Below are 20,257 nucleotides of genomic sequence, written 5' to 3'. Positions count from 1 at the left end.
AGTCAATTTGTGTAATAATGTCCTATAATATTTATTTATTTATTTATTTTATTTATTAATAATAAACATTACATTAGGACGTTTATTCGATTCTTTATCTTATGCTTGCGCAATAAAGTCCAAGTTCAAACGGGTTTTTCAATGTCACAAAGTTGTGTAATGTGTCGTGGGGGTTTCCATTCATTTTACGTGACCACAGCAAGGATTATGATTTTAGCAGTTTTTTTTATTGTATTTAAATATGTATAGCCTCGTGCGGCCCACCATACAAAATTATAGCTAAGGAAGTTTGAATCTAGTTGTATTTTTAATAAGGTTGATGTTCATTTGTGCTAATATTTTAGAGTCGAATAAATAAATAAATAAATATTATAGGACATTATTACACAAATTGACTAAGTACCACAGTAAGCTCAATAAGGCTTGTGTTGAGGGTACTTAGACACCGATATATATAATATTATATATAAATATTTATAAATACTTAAATACATAGGAAACACCCATGACTTTGACTCAGGAACAAATATCCATGTTCATCACACAAATACATGCCCTTACCAGGATTTGAACCCGGGACCATTAGCTTCGTAGGCAGGGTCACTACCCACCAGGCCAAACCGGTCGTCGTAAACCGGTCGTAATGAAATGCTACTTTGTTTGTTTTTAATGAAGGTTGACATTCCACCAAAACGGAGTGTACATCCTAATGTACATTGGGCGGCACGAGAATAGGATTCAGACTTTACCAGTCGGCAGTAATGTCGCTCTACAATACTGAAGCATTAATGTTGATGTTATGAGAATACAAACGGTATATATGATACAAGTACCCTACATACATCCTTAAACAACTGTGAAAGAAAATTTACTAAAACCGAAGTCCGAAGATATTATATGTAATTTACGAAAAGAGGCCAGAGCATACCGATTGCGTATGCATAAACGTGCATATGTAACCGTGCGTTAAAATGTTGAAGATGTGACGTGACATACGCAAGCGGTATGCCGTCTTTCATAAGGATCTGTATATCACAACGTCTACGCACACGCATCCGATATGCACATTAACTTGAAAAAACTTACCGCATATAGAATCGAAGGTGTATGTAGTAATATATTTCCATACAGAGACATTCTCGTACGCAGTTTCCTTCAACTGTTTCGCCATGATATGACTCTGCTTATCGAAAACTTCCACGAATTGGTTTAGGTTCTTCATGCTGAATGTTGGGGCTAGAATTTTTCTTCTTGGCCGCCAAATACTTACTGCAAAAAAATGTTTCATCAAATTAAAATCAAATTCAGAGGGTACCGAAAAATCGGGTCACATTGACTCAACAAGGGGTAACTTTGGTAATATGCTATAATTTCAATGTAATAAATAAACATACACCGAATTAATCCCATAGACCATACCCCAGGGCCAATCCACCTTACAGAAAACCGCAGCCAAATAACACTAGATCCTACTCATAGTGTTGTTTTCCTGCCGGTGAGTAAGGTTGCCAGAGCTCAACGAGGGAGGGGTTGGTAAGGTCGGCAACGCGCATGTAACTCCTATGCAGGCGTACATAGGCTACGGAAACTGCTTACCATCAGGCGAGCCTTATGCTTGTTTGCCACCGACGTAGTATAAAAAAAATAGATTTTAAGGTGAAGCATCATTAAAAAATAAAATCTAAAAATGCGGCGCTTGCTTGCTTCCCGTAACCCGCGCTCATCCCGATACTTCGCGCGTAGTGCATTTGCTTTTCCGCTAGCTTATTCTATAAGTCGTATGCGATAAAACGGGTTTTACCGTTTAAAGTAAACATACAACAATTAATCAAAAAATCACAACTACAGTATTGAAGTGTGTGTTTAAACTAATCAACATGGAAACTTTAGAGGCTTGAATCTGTCCCGTTTGCCTGTACAACGAAAATATTTGTTTAAAAAGAGGCATCTTTGATACGATTTTTTCTGCTATATAAGCTAATCAATCGTGTAACGGCAACTACAGAAATGTAGTCGATGCCATGAATAACCATTTCACCAAACAATACTTTCATGAGAGTTATCACACAAATAAATGTCCTTACCGGGATTCGAACCCAGGACCATCGGCTTCATTACATAGGCAGGATAACTACCCACTAGGCTAGACCGGTCGTCAATAATGAACGTTTACAAAAAGGTCAGTCATAATGATTATAGCATTGTCATTTGTACGTCAAGGGTTAAGGGTTAATGATAGAAAATAATAAGAGTCTGCAATCATCAGATACCAAGAACATTCTGTAAGTATCTCTACCTACCTACTAAGGTGTCGGCTTACGTGACCGAATAACTCGCGAACGCGAAGCGGTGCGGCGCGGGTGAATTCAATACTTTGATACCTTTGGAAGTGTCCTATGTGGACGATGTCGTTGTGAACGCGTATGCCGTTGGGCCTCCGCGCCGCGTCGCATCGCGAGTTATTCGCTCAGGTAAACCACTGCGTAAAGTATAATTTTCAGCAGTTCTATTGCGAAATAAAGGTCAAATTAATATAGTCCGTTTATAAGAATATAATAAAAAAATAATGAAAATTGTGTTTTGGGTATGTAGTTAACATGGCAAAGTTTTTGTATGTACTTGGGTCACGCGTGTATTTCTGTTCCGTTTATAATTGACATGAGAAAAATTTAAAATATTTTTTTATCTCATACACAAAAGGTATACACACACACACACACACACATTTTGCGGACAAAAAACGAGTCAACGAAAAGAATGTTGACCCACTTACTTCTCAAATGAGTTTAGTAAAAAAAGTTTTTGTTAAGTATTTTATTAGAGCATGGTCAAAAATAACAAGAAGCTCTAAATATGATTGTGTATTAAAAAAAACCGAGGGCAAAGGTCGTTTATTGCAATAGCGCGAGTGTTATGAGCCGAGCACCTTTGCATTGGGTGTGTATATTTAATTTTAGATTTATAATTTAGGCTGCTTATGTTTATTTTAGTATTTATTCATTGGTCTATTTAGTGTTTAATTAGAGTGTTATTTATAAGATTAATGTATTTTATTAATCCAAATAAACATGAAAAATGTATCTTACCAGGTGCAAATATGCTTCCGTTTCCTATAACTGTCCTAATGAACTTCATTGTGAAGTTATCCTTCTCAACACATGACTTCATAATAACTTCAGCGGACACTGGATCAGTTACAACTGCAACATAGAAAGAAAAGGATTGTAAAATACATTAATAAACAGTTTTTTTAATACGCGTTTACTCAATTTATAGCGGCAATTCATTTCGTGATTTTTTTGGTACAAAAAATATGGTGCGAGTTACAAAATATATAAAAATAACATTAACAATTAGGATGTCTAAGGGCGCGGACTGGACGCAAGCGGCGCGCAGCGCGGCGAGCGGTAAATCAAGGTCGTTCATACTTTGCGCTCGACCAAATGACAGCTTATTGCGTCGAAATAGGGTTTATTATTGGCCAAGGGACAGCTGTGTTGCCGATATATGGTACCCAAAAAGTATCTTGTTGTTATTATAGTTTAGTTGGAGCTCATCGCCAACAAACTGTTTTACAGTTTGGCGAAACTTTAATTACCACCTATAGGTAGGTACATTGTATACTCTGATTTGTGGGAAAAAAAAATGAACGGCCTAGATTTTCCGCTCGCCGCGCCGCGCGCCGCTTGCATCCAGTCGGCGGCCTGACAAAAGGAACGGGCTTGCGTCAGCCATTTAATTAAAATATGACCACGCAGCGCTGGTATTCAGTCCGTCCCCCTTCACTGAACCACATTGATAGGTAGCGGGTCAAAAGAATTTTAAGTAGAAATACTAACAGGCCAATTCGATACAATATGATACTGACCTGTCAGTGTCATATTGGAATGAGATCGAATAAATAATAACTCCTGTAAAAAAATACTGCATGTGGGTTCAAGTTAGGAGTCAAACGTCAAACAGCGAAGGTCTATCATTTGTCCATTGAACTGAAAACCTGACTTCATAGGCTGCATTTTCATTGAGACAGAGATGGGAAGAGACGTGCAGGAATCAACCAATAGCATTGGTTGTAATTCATATCTATTCTCCTTTTCGCTCGATTTCAACCAATGCGACTGATTGATTCCTGCATCTCCTCTCAATTTTTGTTGTTACGATTTTTACTTACCTAAGTATAGCTTATGGACAAGCCAAAATGTGGAGAGTCCGCCCTGTGAGGTGGCGATTCGTCCCGCTTTTTGAAATAACTGCATAACATCTGAAAAAACGTAAAAAAATGTTTTTTATTAACTTTTTGTAATAAGGCTTCAAATTACGGTAGTGCTCTAAAAAAATGAAAACTTGAAATATTGTAAAGAAAAAATTGCTCTCGAAAAAATGCTAGAGAGACCACTATAGTGCATTTTCATAGTAAGCACTCGTACGTCGCGTACAGCGATCACGCCGGACGCGACCTACGGCGTTTGTTGCAGACCCGGGCCTAAGAGATGGCTAAAATTTCGATTTGGCGGTCCGATTCGAACTTTAAGACACGTCAAACATTTGCTAAAGATACGATATGGATTAGATAGGTCAGTGTCTAAAGTGACGTTTCTTCAACATGAACGTCACTTTTGACACTGACATATCAAATCCGCATCGTATCTTTAGGAAATTTTTGACGTATCTGAAAGTTAGTTAGCGGGCCGTTAGTTATTGTAATTTGAATGTATCTTTATTGTACAACCCGTCCTTTTGATTACGTAAGGTCATTATAAGAGTAAGACCAAGCTAAGTTGGCAGCGATTTTGACAGCCCAGACTGTTAATGTGTTATGTATACATCATGATTTGACAGATGTTTGACGTTTAAAATAACCCTTGCACAGTCTCGGCTATCAAAATCGCTGCCAACTTAGCTTGGTCTAACTCCACAGAAAATATAAATTGTGACTAAACTTATGGTTTAGCACAGAAAATTTAATTTGATATAGATTGTTGTTTCTAACCTAGCCCGATCATTCACCCCCGCGCTTATCGTATAAATATGTAGGAGAGATGTTAATTATTTCCTTTGATAATCATATTGTTTGATAATTTATTAGTTAAATTTAATCAAACATGTCACTCGCGTTTTATGATAAGCCCTTGTTTATTTAGGTCAAACCTCGCAAAAAATGTAACCAGTTTATGTTACATTTGGGTCAAAAACGTTTGCCCGTAATTTCACCCGATCATGTAAAGCATAGGTTTAACCGTATACAATATATTGTAGTTTTACAGGCCAATTCGAGTTTTAGTTATTAGATATGTTTCTGATATGATACTGATTCAGTGTCAAAAGTGGCTTTTCAACCAAAAGCGTCATTAGGGTTTTCGTTGAGATTCAAGATGGCGAAGACGTCTCGAGAATATTTTTTTGTGTATTAATGTCGTTTCAAATAAGAAGCGCTGGTGGCCTAGCGGTAAGAGCGTGCGACTTGCAATCCGGAGGTCGCGGGTTCAAACCCCGGCTCGTACCAATGAGTTTTCAGAACTTATGTACGAAATGTACGTAAGTCGTTCACCGTTTTTGCATGCTACCCTCTCCTATTTCGATTTAAGCAAAATTATTGTTTTCTCAGTAAGTGATTTATGTAAATCTTTTGAGAAATAAATATCTTAAACCATAAATATCATTTGATATTTACCACTCGCTTTTCGGTGAAGGAAAACATCGTGAGAAAACCGGACTAATCCTAACAAGGCCTAGTTTACCCTCTGGGTTGGAAGGTCAGATGGCAGTCGCTTTCGTAAAAACTAGTGCCTACGCCAAATCTTGGGATTAGTTGTCAAGCGGACCCCAGGCTCCCATGAGCCGTGGCAAAATGCCGGGACAACGCGAGGAAGAAGAAGAATGTCGTTTCAAGTATAATATTGATAGCTTACGAGTATTATGCAGTGAATTATCGTGGAAGTGTGCATATAATGAAAAACTAATCTTGAAACGATTGGCAAAATCATCATAAATTTGATGGTTGCCATATTTCAAAAAAAAGAAAACGAGCGTCATTACTTCAAACGTCAAAACGAATTGGTCTATAACATGTCTATAAGTCATATAATACGAAGACGTCTCGAGAATATTTTTTTGTGTTTTGCTCATTTATGTTGTTCAAAGTGTAGTATAGATAGCTTATTTGCAGTGAACTATCGTGGAAGTGTGCAGTTAATGAAAAACGCGTTTAACCATGTTTTAATCAACATCCGGCAATCCATCGTGGCTTCTAGTAAAGTCCAGCTATCTCTTTACTAAAAGCAACTACCGAACAACGTCATGCTCTACGAGCACACTTAAAACTTACAACGAAACTTGACATTGGCAAAATCATCATAGATTTGATGGAAGCCATATTTTAAAAGAAGAAGAAGTCATATATTAAGTTGTAAAGGTATAAAAAAACTTGTCCCATAGTTATGCAAATGCTCGATAAATGTTCGGACGTAATGACATTGATGGCCCTGACTGCTGTGATCATTGACATTGATCTTTAGAATTCTTTCTAAATGTTATAAAATTTTAATTCATACATATTTTATTTGACTTGAATAATTAATGTTATGTCTGAATATTAATGCTGAAGTCCTTCGAGATATTAAGAAAAAAAATGCTCAGTTGGAACGAAGTATTTTTCGCCTAGCCCCTAGCCTTTCAAACATGTGCTATCCACTCACATGATTCCAGCAACTAAGGTTTCAACATTTCGCACCTCTAAAATGATCGTTGCAACTCGAGTTGCGAACGGAGTGTATGCGGTTTTTTATTTCTTATCTGTGAAGGGCTGCACAGATATGGTGTAAACATTTATTAAAATACAGAATACCAACGTGACAATATTTAAAAAATGTTTCAACCACATAGACATAACCAGAGTATTTTTTATCTATGTTACTTTGCAAGTTGTTCGGGAAAGTGCGAGTGTTAAAAGTTGCTGCGTGTTTTAAAATGCCGTAAGCATTCAAATTTACATATTTCTGTTAGTATTATATATCAAATTACTCCGCGTTTATTGGTCTATTAGATTAAAACTATATTTTAGACCTACTTAATATTGATGACCATAAAATCTCACTTCAAACCAATAACTCTGTAGATTTTTGGCGTGTTTCCTATTTTAATGCCCTAGATTTCTATGATTACCAAATATATCTTGAGCAACCTATAGTCATTAAATAGTTCGATTATTAAATTACATTAATATACAATAAAATGCATTAAATCACTGTGTATTATCCAGGATTAGCGAACAAACCATGTGACGGAAAACTGTAAGTACAAACACAGCAACTGTGGTTGCTTAAAGCATTTTTGCACATCGTAAGGCATGTGGTACACTAGACGTTGCATACGCGTTTTGGGGTGTTTGTTACTACTTACTTATAATTTCTATTTACTAATATTTCTTATATATATTGCCCGGATCCTGGGGTAGCTTGCCGTTTTTCGTCTGGCAGTGAATGTGTTAAAAGTTCCTATTTCTGTTGAACATCTGCACCGCGCGACTGTTGTGTCTCCGCCCTAAATAGGTAGCCATCTTTGTTTTTGACATGGCGCAGGTCAGTTTGCCGGCCGCCGTGTTGTTTATTTACGTTTGTAATCAGTATAATTTCATGTGTTAATAGTTACTATTTGCTTATTGTGCTTAATTTGTTGTGAAGTGTATGTTATGGTGCATATATTATACGTGTTAGTGTAGTTATAAGTTAGTTCGGTTGTTGGTGATCGGCCGTTTTAAAAACACCAAAGTTTAGTAGGTATGTAAATACTCTTTAGTTATTTTAAGTTATAAAGCTACTATCATTGTCATAATTACATAAATTATATATTTTGTTTCAAGGTAATTAGTGTCTTAAACGGTTATTTACTATATTTTTGTACTTCAGTGTCTAAATTGGCCACAAAAAAATCACGAACATAGCACATAGTTACACGCCAGGTGGAGCAATTCGAAAGTTCCTTATCAGAATTTGAATCAGTTTTACTCTGCAATTTTATAGGTGAGCTATCAAGGTGTTTAGTATCAATTAAAAGCTTATTAAGCCTTCTATAAATTGAATTTAAAAAAAAGATATGTTATCGATTTAGATTTTTTATTAAAAATAGTTTTCTACTATAACTCGGAAATTATTCCTTTGGGTAAACTTCGTGAATTTTTAATAATTATCTTTATTATAACAGCAAATAGCTAAAGTAAAAAAATAAATTTCTTTGTTTCTTTACCATTATAAAACCGAAAGAATCATTCCAAATGCTTAAGCAGAAGCAAAGTTATCGATTTTTGAAGACATCACGACACTGTGCCGTCGTATCTGCGAAATGGCAGAGCAATTCAGGGCACCTTTCGTTAAAATCGGAATCATGTGAGTGGATATGGTGGTATTTTTGTTATTTGGAAATACAATGTAGCACAGTTCTCTTAGGAATTGTTTGACATGATGCCAACGGCCACTTTCTATCACCGCACCGCTCGCCGTCGGCAGGGTGTCCCTCCTCATACCCTAGATCCTAAATGGTCGCGCACTGTGCGGTTTAAGAGGAACTTCCTCACGTGGACGCTCCGGCTGTGGATTGAGCTCCCTGCCGAGGTTTTCCCGAAGGTGTACAGTATGGGGTTGTTCAAAAAAGGAGTGTACAGGTTTTTAAGTCTAAATGGGATCTTACTCATGAAATAAATCTATGTAAACGCACTATATATAAGGAATGATGTAAAGGGTTCAAAACTTAGCCAAGATGTATTTTAAATTCATTATACGTGATGTAATCTGTTTACACAGTTTTTTTCATGGGTAATCATGTAGATAATTTAAATTACATTTAATTTTAGTACCTTCAAAATTCTTATGAAAGTTAGATGATTGGTTTTTTGTGGATTTCGGTAAATTATTAAAATACGTTTACGAAAAAAGGAATATTTTTCTAACTTAGTTTCTTACACTTAAACTTTAATTAAAAATAAATCTAAAATCATTTAACTGAAACAAAACGAATTATTTCAAAAATATTCTCATTCAGTTTTGATTCATAAACGCAAACTTTAACACAGTAAAAAATCTTTGTAAACTTATTTTAAAATAAGATTTAGTCAAAAAAATGTTTTTTGGTACAAACTGACAAAGCTTTTCTAAAGGCTGACTGTACTTTTCTTTCCACAGGCTAATACTACTTGTAATACTCATCAAAACAATTCTAACAACCCCAACACACAGTTAGTTTACATTATTTTATCACAGTTCCCATGGCCACCTCCTATCTCTATCATCAGATCAGTTCCATGTCATCATAATGAATTATTATTTCTTATGCCGACATTATTTCTGTAACTGTAACTATTTATTTTCTACCTTAATGACGACCCGTTCTTGGTGAATTTATTTATACAATTGAAATTTAAAAACTTTAGTCATTTTAAATGAATTATTAATTGTCACATGTTTTTCCTATGTATATAAAGTAAGACAAACTGACAATCACAATATAAATTCCTAAGAATTTACCACGCGTAGTTTTAAGTGAAATTGTATATTGTGAGATAAATAAATCATATCATATCATAATATTGCATTGTCATCCGATTTATATATGTACCTATGCAAAATTTCAGCTCAATCGGTAATCGCAAAGTAGGTCTAATTCAGCTTCCAAGATTTGATCCACACTAACACAGGGCAACTTAAAAATAACAAAAAAACTTGCCTTCATGGTTCCCGCCCAACAAATGTGCATGTCCAATAACCGGCAATTCCTGCAAAGCTCCCGCAGAGATCTCCTCACAGACCTTCCTTATCCTCCTCCGTTGCCATCTGAAGTATACCGCCCAGAACACAGCAGCAATAGCCAGTAGCTGCCAGAACATTTTTACTTAAAAACACTTGCAAAATTCACTGATATTCCAACCGGCACTTGACTTTGAGATTTAATTTCACGCGGCTGTTTGTGTCGGCGTCCGTTGCAAGAATCGCGTGCGCTGGTTACATTTCAGTTTTAAGTATAGATAGTTGTCGTCGACGTCGTGACGTTGTCTAGTGACGACGTGACTAGTCCTGCGTAAATTAAAAAGAAAAAACATCCTTCTGTTAATATTGTAGCTTCATTAGCCGTATGATGGATTAGCCACGTGATAAGTGTTCGTTTTTTACGCCGCGAGATTGAAAGAAAATATTATTACGTGATTGCGTAGACAATGTATGTTGTGCTTACGAAATTTCCCTGCAGTCTTATTACGAGCTTATTCTGTTTTTTTTTTTTTGCAGCAAAATTTTCTTTTTTTTGGCAGCGAAATTTTTACTTTTATTTCCTTGAAGGAGTGTTTAATGGTTATGCTTAGGTCGTTGTTTGATGAACAAAGCGAAATAATTCTTCAGTTTTTGTAAGCTATGGGTGTTTTCGCCATCCCTCAAAAAAGTCTTGTGTTTGAAACTGCCAACACAGCATCTAACAAAAAAAAACATTAAATAGTCCCACTCATTTTAGCTGTTTAAAATTAAATTCATATAATAATACATAAATAAGTAATACGAGGGTGACATTCGGAGGTGAAGTTAAAACGGTCAAATATATACCTAGTTTTTTCTAGAAGTATTGCCGGTTTTAAACATTATGTCAACTTCTTTTTACAATAATAATAATATTAATAATAATAAAAGATAGTTATTACCTTAATATTCTAAGTCAATCGCCAAAAATATACAGGATGGAAATAATAAATGGGCCCTGGAGGGAAAATACCTTTAAACCTTAAGCTAGCTAATTTGACTTAAAGGAAACATTCTCTTATTTAAAAAAAAAGAAACAGTTTGCATTTTATGATGTTTTACAATTTGATTATCCAAAAATATTCTTCTAGCGAAATATTTGAATTTATGGATATTTTATACTTATTTTATACACATTAACATTTACTGTATCGACTAGCGGAATAAAATAGTTTATTTTTTGGAATTAGAGCAGGTTCAATTCCCACCGCGGGTGAGAGACAAGAGAATAATAAATAAAATAAATGCAGTTTTGTTTCCTTTCAGTAAAATGATCTAGCAAAAGGTTTGAAGGCACTTTCCCTCCAGAGCTCATTTTTTTTCCACCCTACTATTATTTCTTACACAGTTTTTTTTTATACACGGACAGTAAGTAAACCCCGGGATTACAGACTTGTCTCAATTATAACATATGAACTCACTATCACCCATATGTTGCTCAGTTCAGATAATAGATGGAAAGCCATTTTTGTCCCGCTAACTTGTTCACAGATCACTGTCATGGCTCCTCTACACGATGGGCCATCATACTGGCCCACTAAGCTGGGCCAGCGTGTAGAGAGGGTAGTGGTGTCGGATGGCTTATGGCGCGGCGGGATGGCGATGGGATGGCCACGGTGTCGGTTTTTGTCCGCACATTAAAGCTAGTGGACCAGCGATGGTGCGTTCGCATCCACGTGGCCCATTCCATAGACGTGCTCTCAACCATCGCATGGTTATCAGGCTGGTCAAGCGCTGGGCCATGATTCGAAGAATGAGATACGATAACGATAAGTTCTGGTTTAGATCATTTCTCATTTAGATATCGTTTATATGACGTATAATTGATAGAAGCAGAATTCAGGCAACCAAGATCACTTGACGTGGCGCGGAATCGAAATAAACATAAATTTTGACATGTCGTTTAGTTATCGATCCTTTAAAGATCTTTCCAAGTTCTTAAACGTGTCTTAAACATTCTTCGAACCGGGCCGTCAGCCCAAGACTACCCTGGGTGGCTAAGAGTCATACAAATCTAGCTGCCGCCATACAGTTACTCTATCATTTTAAAAGAAATTCCGAAATAAAATGATTCTTAATATTGTTGTTTTTATTATAATGACTTAATAATTTAAATTCATTAGCTAGCTTTAATTTGATTTATTGTCAATTATTAAGTTTGGTACCTAGTCCAACTTTATAATAATTATTGAACAATTCAACCATTTTAATTACCGCAACAGATGTTATAAACACAATACTTGACTGTATTCTAGTCCAATATTATATTAAAAAAATATTATATTACTTTGCTGATCCGCGAAAAGACCCGTTATACTTACTTGCGTATTTTTACAGGCAATTAATGTAAAAATACGCAAGTAAGTATAATGGGTCTTTTCGCGGATTAGCAAAGTAATATTTTTAGTTTTAATTAATATGAGCCCGGACCTATTTGAACGGATATATTTTGGACCCGGGTACGTCCTTAAACTACGTCCACAAGAGACGTATGGGCATTGTAAATGTCATCTCGCTTTGTGTGGTAGGGCACAGCACAGCGGATGTCATTCCAGATCTAGAGCAGAGCCTAACTGGGGAAGTACCTCCACCTTACAGAAAACCGCAGCCAAATAACACTAGACCCTCCTGATAGTGTTGTGTTCCTGCCGGTGAGTAAGGTTGCCAGAACTCAACGAGGGCAGGGAGGGTTGTTAGGGTCGGCAACGCGCATGTATCTCCTCTGGAGCTGTTTACCATCAGGCGGGCCGTTGCTTGTTTGCCACCGACGTAGTATAAAATAAAATGGACTTCCGCAAAGTAACGCCTAATTCTATGCAATATTATTATATACCTTTGTCAATTTACGTACCCATTTCTAACACCCAATTAATGTACCCATTTCTAACACCCATCCCCTAACACCCATTATTATGTAATAGAGGTATTATCATGATTTCAATAAATAAAAATGGCATTCAACTATTTTTTATTGACAACAACAATATATACATAATATATATTAATCGGGCATCGTCCCCAGGACGCTTGCTGGACTGCCCCGTTGGATATAAACAGGGTTATAACCGCGAAAATCGAAGTTCGTCAATTGCGGACATTTTTATCTTTCACTCTAATTACGTCTTACTGAGAGTAAAAGAGAAAGATTCCCGCAATTTGCGAATTTCACATAAAGCGTATCAACAAGTAAACCAAACTAACCTAAAACCCGTTCTGCCAAGCCCGGTCCAAAGGTCTTCTGCACGCTCGTACTGTATGGCGATGGAGACATGTCGGTTGACGGACGGGGTCAACCCGTGATCCACAACGGGTGTCATTGCCATTCACATTCAGCCGGTTGTCTAACACTTAGAAAAAACCGGTCAAGTGCGAGTTCGTTTTACTCGCGCACTGAGGATTCCGTACAAACTTTGAAATATTTCGTGTAACTACAGAGGCGAAAGGCTTTTGATTAGAAGTACCTATACCAAAAAGAATTTGAAATATAAGTGGACTGTCAATGAAAACTTTGTAGCCATTTAAATTTACTCTAAAAATACTCTTTGACTATACTAAGTCTAATTGCGTATAGTTTAATGTTGTTCATAACTGTTCCAAATTTACTTAGTAATTCAAATCGAAGCTAAAGTGGTTCTCGAGATATTTAGCGATGTGATAGACAGACAGCCTGACAGACGGACAGAGTGGTGGACGGACGGACGGACAGAGTCGTACCAAAATCGCGCAATTAGGTGAGTAAATGTACCGTTCGGGTTCTGACTTCACCAGTATTTACTGCTGCAGTATTGTGGTGCGACATCACGTCACCGGTTTTTTTAACTACAAGATTATAAAACGATAACACAGAAATCCAACGATTCCGCGAACACATAAGTTTAACGAAAACATTATTGAGTGTAGACGGTTCAAGACATTCGCGATTATTCCGGCCACGCCTACGCTGAGTTTATAAGGGCCATAAAACTATCTGTCCGGTTTTTTTCCTATGATTCTATGTATTTCTTAAAAAATAAGTTTATCTACACGCATATCATAAACCCTCTATTATACGTTCAAAATCCGCAAATTACAACCAGCATAAAGATTTTGTTTTGTTCGAAAATAAATCTTATATGTAAAAATGTTGTTATTGCGTAGAAACAACGTCAAAATCGATTTAATAATGACATTCGAATTTCAAACATCTCTGAAAAAAAAGCAATTTGATTTGACCTCTATTTTAATATCAGTCGAGATCGAGATGACGTTTTATTTGAAATGAAATGTCAATAGTAGTTTTATGCTTAATATTTATTTAAATACACTGTGTATTTTTGATATAACCTCAAACTTAAACTAGACGTAGGTTTTAGTGCTATAAAACGATTCTGAAGGATATTTTTACTTTAGTCTTCACTACCAGAGCATAATTCTGGTTTTAGGATGTTGTTGGGGCTGCCCCGTTTCTGCAGCGCATCAGCCATGTTTGCACAAGCTCGCACAGATGACTAATATGCCATAATATGAAAGAGGATTACCTCGTTGCTCTGCAGAGTGCGGGCCAGCTCCAACCCCATCCTGGCTACAGTAGCGGGCCGATACGACTCACCTGTTGTGCGACATTTTGAGGGTATCATGACCGCTAACAGGTGATTGTATGTTTTTGTTGCTGTCCTTTTCGCTTTTATTTTTGTCTTTTTGTATTTGTTCTACTGACACTTAGTTTTCAAACCTTAAATGTAACTAATCATTGTGGACCATAGTTGTCTTTTGAAATAAATAAATAAAAATTAATATAATTCATTTTTGATTTTTTTTCAAGCTGCAATGTATTTCGTACATCATGATCACTTGTGAGTTGTGACAGTTGTGACGTCGCGTCATTAATGAGACGTATTGAGTTAAAACAAAGAACTGATACATTGCTTGCTGAATAATTTTGTATGAAAAAATAAAAGCCGTCCATTTTTTATAAAACCTATGAAACTGTGTTAATTACAGCCTAAACGAACTACCCTTTGATTATGTGGTCGTATCAAAAATACACGCTGTATATGAATATGTTCCGTAGAGGAACAGATTATTACTAATTAATTTCTACATATATTACACAAAAACTGCACGCTTACTTCTGTGAAGTTCTTTCTATTGCTACGAAAAAACGAAGTATAGTGTTAAGGTGCCACTACACCGCTACCTAAAAACGGTGACGGTAAGGAATCGCAGTGACGCATCGTAACTGTACCGTTATTTTTCGTGCCATCGACACTGCTGCTCAAAATAATATTCGGCCACTATTCAGTATCCGGCATATTCGGCCACTCATTTCACTATTCGGCCGAATACCGATTAGTGGCATAGTATTCGGCCGGATACCGTTAACACGTAAATAACGGTAAACGAGGGGTAAAAAAAGTAACAAACTACAAGTAATCGATTATTAAGATCAGTATAATCTTTCAGACTACCTTTATATTCATGGATATTACAAAAACTTCAGAAAAATAATACAATATAGTTTTTTTACGTACATGACGAAAACTACCGCACCGTAATGTCCGCAATTCAATCCGCACAGCGGGCAAAATAAGCGTAATTTCTATCGAATTGCCTACACCTACAGCGAGAAACAAGTTGCAACTTCACAGCGCACGCATGCGCGCGTTCGAATTTACTTCATTTTAGGTAAAACTTCTAGCCGAATATTCGGCTATTCGGCCGATGACTTCGCCAGATATTTGGTATTCGGCCAAGCCACTATTCGTTGCATCTCTAAACGTTTACTAGGAGAGCATGCAATAAAATCGGGGCATTTACGACGCGTGTCTGCAATTCCGCACCGTCGCGTTGCCGTGTTTTAAGCCGTGAGAGCGTGCGATAAAAACTTACGGTACGTCACTGCGATTACGTACCGTCACCGTTTGTAAGCAGCGGTATGGTCGCACTTTAACATTATACTTCGTTTTTTGTAGCAATAGAAAGAACTTCACAGAAGTAATCGTGCAGTTTTTATCAGGCTCTTTAATTGTTAATAACTATGGAATTATCTAATACTTACTTTTTTCTGGTTTTGACATGTTGTTTATTTTATTGTAATTTGTTTTTTTAATTTTTAGATGTGGACATGTATTTTAATTTTAATTTGAACTGTAAAATATATTTTATCTAATACTTATTTTACTTCAAAATTTTATCGCAAAACGTGCCCGATTCGGAATCAGAAGCTTACTTCTGCGAAGTTCTTTCTAATGCTAAATAAACCAAGTATAGGGTTTTTCGATAGCTAAGGGCATACTGCAAACACCAAAGTTCGTAAATTGCGGGCATCTTTCTCTGTCTGATCTGACAGACGGACAGACGGACGGACAGAGTCGCACCGTATGGGTTCCTTTTGTAACTTTTTGGTACGGAACCCTAAAAAGAACTTGCCATAATAAAGACTAAATAACTAGTGGATCTCTGAGCTGTAGACCTCACGAGCATAATACTGGATGAATGTATGTCCCCGCCATTTTGGAAAAAAATACAAAAAATGTCTCGACAAAAAATCTATCTAATAATCGGACCAGCTATACCTGACACTAACATATTCGGTAACGTCTTCGTAACTTACTTTTTATGCATGTCGCTCGCATTAATATGTCAGTACGAACGAGATGCATGGAAAGTAAGTTACGCACACGCTAGCGAATATGTGAGTGTCAAACTCGTGGTTAGGCTACTGCTCACAAAATCGGAATATTGTATTGCGACCTGTAGAGGAGAACATCTGGATATACAAAAGAATTTTTGCCTAAGCTGAAAGGAAGACCTTCGCTAATGCTCGGCCAATTAATAAATACTTAATAATTACTCTTAGTATGCAGGTAACGGAACCGTTTTATAAATTCCAATAATTATTATTAGAAAAATATAGTAAACACGTGCTATAAAATGGCAAGGTCAGCCATCTTGAAATACTTAAGTAATTAAACGAAGCATAGACTTGATAAATTGTCAATAACAGTATCATGCCTGGAAATGATTCATTTAATTTTGAATTGTTTATTGTTGTTTATTGTTTATACACTGTGGGACGATAAAACCCGACAGATTTTAAAAGTGTATTTTTGACTGCATTTAGAGACTAAAATGTCATTCAAAGTTTTCTGAAATCCTTCTTGTTCTAGAGATAATGACAATTTTTGTAAACATTTGTTTTTGTTATAACTTAGCGGAAAAGCTCGGTTTAATTGGCATTGGAATCTAGGTCTATGGCGCCTTAACCTAACAGATATACAAAATACAAATACAAAATATATAAATAAGTTATAGGTTACATTAGTAAACTAGACTAGAATAAACGATTAAACTGTATCACACTGTATAAACACTAGTAATTATTGTATTACTTATTAAATAAGTAATAATTATGTTAGGGCACTTATTAAAGTCACGTTCGACGTGTTGTCTCTCTGTCGCACTTGTAAATTCGTACGTAAGCGGTAGGGAGGCAACACGACGAACGTGGTTCGGGGTAGGCCTTTAGATACCGAGTTGCAGTTCCTTCTGTGAGATTTTTATAAGGTCGCATACCTTATACCATAATCTGTAGGTTTGTTTACTTATTATAATAATAATACATACATAGAAAACACCCATGACTCAGAAACAAATATAGGAATAATAATTTATTATGGAGAAACCGTATGCTCACTACATATACCAAAGTCCTGTATACCAGACCTGCGTCCTAAGTATATTGCAGTACGCATCGGAAACATGGACTACATACGCGAAACAAGAACGCAAACTCAACGCTTTCCATATGCGCTGCCTGAGGACTATACTTGGAGTTACTTGGCAAGATAAAGTTAGTAACGAGGTAGTACTCTCAGGAACACATTGCTGCAGCTTAACTGCAATGTTAAAGCAGAGAAGACTTCGCTGGCTCGGTCACGTTCATCGCATGGACCCTGAGAGATTACCACGCCAAGTAATGCTGGGTCAGATAGCGGACGTAAAAAGACCTGTTGGGCGTCCAACTCTACGTTTTAAGGACTCCTGCAAGCGGGACATGGACAGTTTTGGCATTCGGACCGACGGTTGGGAGAAACGCGCCGAGATGAGACCGGAATGGCGTCGCGACATTAAAGTCGGAATATCAAAGCACGACGATGACTGGCTGGAGCACCTTAAGCAGAAAAGTCTTCGTCGTGCTCTACCACCTCCTGCGAACTCACGATTTGTATGCGATCGATGCGGAAAGAAATGTCGCGCTGCTATAGGACTTTATAGCCACCAACGGCGATGCCCAGCCCCATAAACCCAAAAGCGCCGCAACAAGCATCTACAACAGATGGTGTGGCCAATGATGATTAAAAAAAACCACAGGTGTCTTACCCGAAATCGTGACGCAAAGGAATGTATAACTATCAGCCTATGTATATATAATATCATACCATAAATTATGAATATGCGTTTTCTGCATACGACACGTTATTTGGGTGAATCAACTTTTTTTGTTTTGTTATCCTGTCCCGTTGTCCAAGGGACAACAGTGGCACAGTTTGTTTAAAGAGACGTTGTATGCCGTTCTATTAACATGCTTAGTAGGGGGCCCATTATGGACATTGGTTATAACGACCACAAAAACGCAAGTTTGATACATTTAAGTACCATAAAATCAGTATTTCAATGAACTTTTGTCCCCTGGACAACTAATCGTAACCATGGCAACGAGTGACGCTAAAAAGTTGATTCTCCCATTTATTTTTACACCTTGGTGTAAAGAACATTTCAACGAATAAGTAAAGGTTTTTATTTTAATTAAAGACAAAAATTGCAAGTTTTAATTTAAAGCACCTCTCTCTATTATATATTTCTATCTCTATAGTTGCAGGCGTCTATAGGGTACGGTGACTGTTTACCATCAGGCGGGCCGTATGCTTGTTTCCCACCGTCGTGGTATAAAAAAACAACTTTAATGTCTGTCGGTCAACCAGTTGAAACCAAGTCACATAGTGGCATCGTGATAACTAAAAAGGTGTTTTTCATTAACGGCCCGATTCGAAGAATGATTAAGACACGTTTTAGATCTTGGAAAAGTCTTTACAAGATCCATAGCAAAAAGACATGTCAAAATTGACTTTTATTTCGATTCCGCTGTAATCCCAATAAGATCTATCTACGATATTTCTAACGTCAAAGTGACAATGGGTTGCCCGAATCGAGCTGATTCAGTCAAATATACGACATGCAAACGATATCTAAATGAGAATTTATCTAAACCAGAACTTATCGTTATCGTATTTCATTCTTCGAATCGGCGTCGTAAGTTATAACAGAAACACATTTTAGTCTTTAAATGCGGTCAAGAATACAAATCTGTCGGGTTTAATTGGTCCACAGTGTATTTCCGAAATCGCCAAGATAATCTGGAGTTCCATAGATAACTTCTTACATAGACTGACTAAGCTTCACGGTAAGCTCACGAATGATTTTGTTGTGGGCACTCCGACAACGATAAATATATAAATACTTAAATACATAGAAAACACCCATGACTCAGGAACAAATATGTGTGCCCATCACACAAACAAATGCCCTTACCGGGATTCGAACCCAGGACCATCGGCTTTATAGACAAGGTCACTACCCATTAGGCCAGACCGGTCGTCAAATAGAACACACTGACATATGATTCGCCCATATATATTAGATAGCAATTTGCGTTTTCGGAGTTAGCTCCATAGTAAAAGTTGATCACTATGACCTCTATAATGACCCCTCTAGTGGTCAGACATAACAAAATTACTCTGTACTTACAATATTTGGTAACATTGGCAATGCTCCCAAGGTTGCACTGTGTGTTGCAAGACTTGCATTTGCCGCACGAGTATAATACGAATCCTTATATATATTTAGAAGGTCACAGACGCACATAACAGAAAAACTACTTAGTGGCATTCAAACTTATACAAATTTTTTTAAACTGATTTGTTATTACTCACAACGCTCGGTCGTTCTACCTAGACATCGATTATTTATACACGGTGTAACATGAGGAAACCGATAGATTATAACAGTGTATTCCTGTACCCCTAGTGTAACTTTGATCGACATCATAACGTGACGAACGCGTTTGCGTTAAGTCTCATTTTGTATAGGATTTTGAGGTTCCAAAACGTCCCGCTTGGCGCGCTCTTTCGAAATCCAATACAAAATGAGACTAAACGCAAACGCGTACGTCACGTTTGGAAATCGAATTTATTTACACTAGGGGTACTGGTCACATTTAGAGACTAAAATGTCATATAAACTTTTCTGGATTTCGCCTCGTTTCAGAGTTATTAGCATTTAAGAGCCCTTAATCCTTGGAGCGTTCTCCGATTTCACGAAATAACGCTCGATAGATGGCGTTGGCGCTCGGTACGCGAGCGCCGGCAACGCGACGCGCGTTTCAATGCAGACTAGAATAATCTTGATAGTTTTCAATATAATTTCAAGCAACATTAATTTTAGTG

At 36.9% G+C, this 20,257-nt stretch overlaps 1 protein-coding gene across 2 annotated transcripts in view; it reads right to left on the bottom strand.

Annotated features, from left to right (window-relative positions):
• LOC133519603 (cytochrome P450 4C1-like) overlaps positions 1–20,257 on the bottom strand; it is a 185,272-nt gene that overhangs the window by 7,856 nt on the left and 157,159 nt on the right. The window contains exons 1-4 of one of the 2 annotated variants that reach the window (XM_061853631.1): positions 9,715–9,992; positions 4,172–4,261; positions 3,087–3,200; positions 1,087–1,269 (exon numbers count right to left, since the gene is read on the bottom strand). In XM_061853631.1, coding sequence (XP_061709615.1) covers positions 1,087–1,269; positions 3,087–3,200; positions 4,172–4,261; positions 9,715–9,874 — 547 coding nt within the window. In that variant the 5' untranslated portion in view covers positions 9,875–9,992. Of the gene's footprint in view, positions 1–1,086; positions 1,270–3,086; positions 3,203–4,171; positions 4,262–9,714; positions 9,993–20,257 lie in introns of those variants that run through there. The other variant, XM_061853632.1, reaches the window with a different exon arrangement.

The sequence above is a fragment of the Cydia pomonella genome, chromosome 7 (assembly GCF_033807575.1).
Source record: "Cydia pomonella isolate Wapato2018A chromosome 7, ilCydPomo1, whole genome shotgun sequence".
Taxonomy (NCBI): Eukaryota; Metazoa; Arthropoda; class Insecta; order Lepidoptera; family Tortricidae; genus Cydia; species Cydia pomonella.
This window is presented reverse-complemented; position numbering and strand designations above follow the sequence as displayed.